Source organism: Beta vulgaris, chromosome 7 (genome assembly GCF_026745355.1).
Source record: "Beta vulgaris subsp. vulgaris cultivar EL10 chromosome 7, EL10.2, whole genome shotgun sequence".
Taxonomy (NCBI): domain Eukaryota; kingdom Viridiplantae; phylum Streptophyta; class Magnoliopsida; order Caryophyllales; family Amaranthaceae; genus Beta; species Beta vulgaris.
This window is the reverse complement of record NC_079208.1, coordinates 51,138,327-51,143,886: the sequence shown is the minus strand read 5'-3', so window position 1 is coordinate 51,143,886 and position 5,560 is coordinate 51,138,327. Positions and strand designations below refer to the sequence as shown.

The 5,560-nt window shown below is 36.3% G+C and overlaps 1 protein-coding gene across 1 annotated transcript; it reads right to left on the bottom strand.

Annotated features, from left to right (window-relative positions):
- Nucleotides 1-1,499: 1,499 nt before the first annotated feature.
- On the bottom strand, nt 1,500-5,033 carry LOC104900387 (hypothetical protein). Its single transcript, XM_048648301.1, has 6 exons — nt 4,401-5,033; nt 4,212-4,289; nt 3,106-3,204; nt 2,663-2,855; nt 2,165-2,571; nt 1,500-1,986 (listed from the first exon to the last, which is right to left on the bottom strand). Exons 1-6 carry the CDS (start codon nt 5,019-5,021, stop codon nt 1,768-1,770), a joined length of 1,617 nt encoding a protein of 538 aa, XP_048504258.1. The 5' UTR covers nt 5,022-5,033; the 3' UTR covers nt 1,500-1,767.
- Nucleotides 5,034-5,560: the final 527 nt, after the last annotated feature.

Here is a 5,560-nt window from a genome sequence, read left to right as displayed (position 1 = left end):
TTATAACGTGATTTTCTCAATTGTATGAGTGATTTGTAAAGTTTCTTCTTTTAAGTGATTTGTGAGTGAGTGTTGTAAATTAGTTTTCGGTAGTTTTCTTTGAGTGACGATTTTGATTTTGACATTCGTTTTGTAATTTAGAAAGGAGGGGGGGGGGGGGGAATAGACATTTCAAAAGAAGACACCATTGCTCCCCCTTCCCTTATATAATAGAGATCATAGCAAAACATACTATTAAAGGAAATTGTCTTCTTTGAAATTGGATAGGAAATTTGGTTAAGTCATATGGTATGAGCATCATTCGTGGAATGAATACTTTGTTGCCAACATTATTACCACATGCCGGATTGTCCTTGGCTTTTATTTACAGTCATAGCAAAACAAACCCATCTTTTTCATCAGATTCGGGTAGAGACCAAAGATTTTGAGCGACCGATCCGACAGAACAACTCAAAAAATAAAGAAGTATCGTGAATTTCTTCATGCTTGTTCCATGCTCAAAGTATCATTTGTACATATACCCCTTCCTTACCATTGAAGGAAAATGTCATTCTTTAAAATTCGACAGGAAATTTGGTTGAGTCATACGGTGTGAGTGTCATTTGTGGAACGAATACTGTGTTGCCAACATTACTACCGCATACCGGAGACAATAGCTTCAATGACATGATTTCATAAATGCATGACAAGTTGACAACTAATCTTGTGCCATTATCAGTCTTGTTGTCTGAATATATGAAGTAGCTCGTATAACTGAACCACAGAGTTCTACGACTTGCTGCAGTACTGAATTCGAATGAATAGTGGTTTTCAAGTTTTGTACAATATCAACTTAAATTACATTTTGCATTATGGTATTTTGACACAAACTGGTGTATGTTGGGCCTTGGGAAACTATGAATGCAATGACAGGTTCTGAGCAATGGAAAATACAAAGCAGACAGCAGTGCTCATAGAACACCTGTGACCAAAGAGAAAACAAGGATATTTTGGCCGGTGTTCACTGAACCCCCACCACAACACCAAGTACATGACTATCCCAGAGTTCATCGACGAACACTCGAACAGAATCCTGCCGACCAGAGTACATGAAACATGACTAAGAAGTTTGCTGATTACAAGTATTGCAAGCTTAACAAGCTCCCTCAGTGAAGGGCTGAAGGCAGACTCACTTACTTTGTCTTACTATTTCTAGTATACTGCCTCTGAAATTTGAATATTCTTGCATCTCGATTATCTTTACTTCTTGACGACACAGCTATAATTTTGTATCTTATCTATCAATATGAATCTCTAAATGTTCTCTTTTGGTCATGTTCTTTTTTTGGCAACAGTTGGTCATGTTCTTGATGCCATGTTCTAGCAGATTTCTCATAATCACAAAATAGTATATGAACAAATGCTCCATCAATTGGCAAAATCTGTCATTGGAAGAATCACCATTATAGAAATTTGGGTGAATGTAATGAAAAAAATAGACTTGTTGTATAATAGTAGTAAAACAATATGTGTAATGTTTTCCCCGTTAAAAAAAATATACATGTGTAATGTTTTCTGTATGAGATGTAACTGATAAACAGAGTTCTGACATTCTATCATTACCAATTTACAAATGGTTCTGTACAACTGTATATGCATCAGCCGAGATGAAAATTTACACAATTTTCCGAAAACAGCAAATTTATTTGCGAACTTATTGATGAACAATGAAGTTAGATATGAATATAGCTTTTGGATTCTGAGTGATGCTAGAATATTCTCGAGCTGTCAACTGTACCCCAATGTCCACACAGGTACAGAGTATATCAAAGTTCCGAAACCAAATGAAATCCCAATAGTGATCAATGCATATGCATATGCTCTGAAGGGATGACTGCTCTCTCTCATTGCATTATATTCAGCCATGAAAGTAGACACAGTGCTTAAGCATCCCATCAGACCAAATTGTAGGCCCGAGGCAACTGTGTTACAGTCCTTCGTATTCACCTGCACCAAACACACGAAACTTTTAGAAACCCAACTAAGATCTAATGATTTCCAAGCAAACCAGATAAATGAAAACAATATTAATTAATAGTTGTAGAGCATTGAATAATGTATTTCATTTTCCAAACTAAATACAATTCAGGATAAATATGCAAGTTTCAAAATTAGGGAGTCTCACTGCTTTTTTCACTGTAGCAAGAGCTGCCATCAAGCATGCTGCAGAGACATTAGCAGCCAATGTCCCAAATGGTATCCATTTCCACCTTCCTGCCTTCCCTAACCCACGCCCATTTAATAGAGCAAGCCACCACCTCATCCAAACCCCTACAGGACCGACAAGACAACCCAACCAAAGTTGAGCACCACTCCCGCCATCTTTAAACTCTTTCGTCTCCAAGATCACACTTGTGGTCAACAAACCGCCCCATACTAGCATCAACAAAGATAAAACTAGTAGGTGACTCTTAAAGCTATTCACCCTCAACTTGCTGGAGCTTGAACTTTTTTCAATACTTTCAAGAAGCCTGCTAAAACCCTTTGCTGTCTCAATCCCAAAGGTAATAGAATAAGCAGCAAGGAACAATCCTGAGAGAAAGCAAATGTGGAGAAATTTGGTATCATGAACATCACATAAGAAGTCGACAACTAAAAATGCAAAGGACATTGTTGCACTTACCTATAACGAAGCCCAACACAGCAAAAACCCAATGGCCACTGACACTAAGATCGAGCATTTTCTGATTCCAACCACTAAATGTGGTAAGACTTCCTAGGTAGCCAGTGGAAAGACCAACTGCTAGGTGATCTGAAACGCTTGATATCTTGCCTTTGAAAACAACACCAAACCATCCCATTAAGAATGAACCAACCTACAAGTATTCCAAAAGTCAAATAAGAAAAAGTAATCTAATCTGTCATATTTCTTGCTTATTAAGGCAGAAATGTCAAACGTTGAAGGAGTTGTTTCGAGGACTTGCAAGCATGCATAGAAAAGAAAGTGAAACTTTCGAACAGGAGTTTGAGCACCTAAGAGTTAGTCATTTTCTCAATCCTATATATCTATTGAATTGAAGGGATAATTACTCAATAGAACCAGTTTAAACTTAGAAAGAAGCATACCATATTTGATGGAAGATCAAGATATAGAATGCTCCGGTCACTTGTCACACCTACATCGCCTGGGCCAAACAATTTCTGTAGTAGATACCTGGTTAGGACCTGTGACATAAGATATTGCAAAGTCAAGACCCAAGCTACAATCATAACATGTGAAAACCTGAACAGTAGTCATTACGTACTAGAAAAACAAATTGTAAATGCTTAAATTCTCTATCTTTATATAGAAAAATTAGATAAGTACAGCCCCATCAACTGGGAAGCCTTCATCTTTATCCTTCGGCAGCTCTAGCATATTTTATCAAACGAGACACATGTCGAGCTGCTCATTCTTTAAATTCCATATCCTTATAATGCTTCTACCTATTATGCACGATTTGGGACAATCAACTGTGAGGTCTCTTAGTAGATCAAATGCGCATCTGCACTAGCTTCAGTCACTTCCTAGGATCTTTATTGTGTTAAGAACTTTTCTAACCCATAATTTTCGAGTCTTGTCCACATAATATCCAAATCATCAATCAGCCAACCCTTTTATCTTCTCAAAGTACAACTACAAATGGTTGCTGAAGAAAATCATTATTAAACACGCATTACCGCTCAATCCAATATTTTTGTTATTATAATATAATAGGAAAGCAGTATTGAAGCACTCAAAAGTCAGAAAACTATTGAAGTTTCTATTCCTTTAGTATCATTTCATCTTATTTGATTACCATGCTAGATTAGCAAGAGTTACATTAGTACAGCTAATCCCTGTTTGCAAAATGAGAACAATATAGACCTGATGCCAAAATACATGATTCAATTTGGCAGCAAAATGTGCAGGAGCAGGACATTCTATCTACTATATGTAAAGGCATACTCATTTTCTAATATCATGAAACCCTCACTACATACAACGTTTATGACAGCCTCTAATCAAATCAGTGTGTGTGCATAATATATATTAAAGCAAAGATATAATGATTATGACTTATGAGCATTAGTATGCACACGTTTCAACACTATATAACAGGAGCTATAAATCAAAGAGAAAAGGCACCAGAGAGCAACACTATGCTAGGAAGATGTTCTACTAGTGGATGACAAACAAAAAAAGCATTTACCCCAAGAACTCCAAAGACAGCCATATGTATGAGGTAGGCAGCATAATCAAGAATCAGTGGCAGCTCTTTCTTCTCCTCCTGTATTTGGATGATGTTATTTTGGTGAAGCTGAAGCAGATGAACCATTCAAATCATACGATAATTAAGCAAAAGCGGTAGCCAATATATCGAAACTAAAGGTGAACTTACTTGTTTGTTATGCGAGAGAGCATTGGTGGGAGGCGGAGTAATGATGTCTGACACCAACAGTGATACAGGAAAGATCGTGTTTGACTTGAAACGCTCATGGGACCAGAAGCCAGAAGAATCCAATAGTTCTTCTGGAATTGGAAAAACTACCCCTTGTTCCATGGAAAATCGTGCACTCTCTCTTCGACTACCTCTTCTGTTAACTGTCCTGTCTCCAATATCTCCTGCCTGTGAAACAATTTCATTTTCTAAATCCTCGTCCAAGTGAGATCCTGAAGCACTCGATAGACTAAATAATCTTCTTAGGGATGCATAATTACTGCTTTCTCTAGCTATTGAATCATTGGACATCAACTGACTAGCAGCAACTCCATTTTCTACTGAATTATCTACAAAGAATGTGATACTGTGTGCCTCGTCTCCAACTTCTTTTATGCAAGAAACATTATGAGAGTTTAAATCCTTATCCAAGTGTGAATGAGATTCACAAGGAAAACTATTCGAAGGTCCTACAATAGATGTAATAGCACTACTACTTGGTACTAGAGAATTGCTACACTTTGCATTTGAGTCGCTTGTTTCATGATCTGTATTGATATGTGCAGATTTATGGGCAGCCATTGTTCAGTTTCACTGAAAACAAGAACAAAAACTTCAGCAGCTATATAAAACATGCTTACATTGTTGCATATCTTATCAAGATTTTAATAATGCAAATCCTTGACAAATGACAAAAGAACATACAGTTAATACATGTGAGACCAAGAAAACCAATTACCTAATTGCATTATAATAATAGTATGTTACTATAATGCAGTCATGTAGATGCACAACAAAGAAGAGAACATAATACAGCAATTCTTTATTGCGTTATGAATGTAGTATGCTTTTTAGCTTATTCTAAAATCAAGTAGTAATTAATCTTAACTCATCTGAATTCATAAGAAACTGTTTCAAGGCTTATTGAATATCTCCGAAAAAGTTGAGCAGAACACAAGACAATATGAGTAATATTAGAGGTTGATAAAAGTAGACGAAACAATCACAATTTGTTAGTACATGAAATTATGCACATGAAAAAATGTAACATAAATGTTCTTTATCATTTGACTCGATGAAACAAACATGAAGTAAAAAGTTATACCAAAATTTTGAATCAT

Bases quoted from the DNA above. Each gene is read 5' to 3' on its own strand.
- LOC104900387 (XM_048648301.1), bottom strand. From the start codon at position 5,021: ATGGCTGCCCATAAATCTGCACATATCAATACAGATCATGAAACAAGC. The intron at 2,572-2,662 runs GTAAGTGCAACA...GCTTTCTCTCAG, and splicing joins TGTGTTGGGCTTCGTTATAG to GATTGTTCCTTGCTGCTTAT. The intron at 1,987-2,164 runs GTGAGACTCCCT...TGTTTGGTGCAG, and splicing joins TTGCTACAGTGAAAAAAGCA to GTGAATACGAAGGACTGTAA.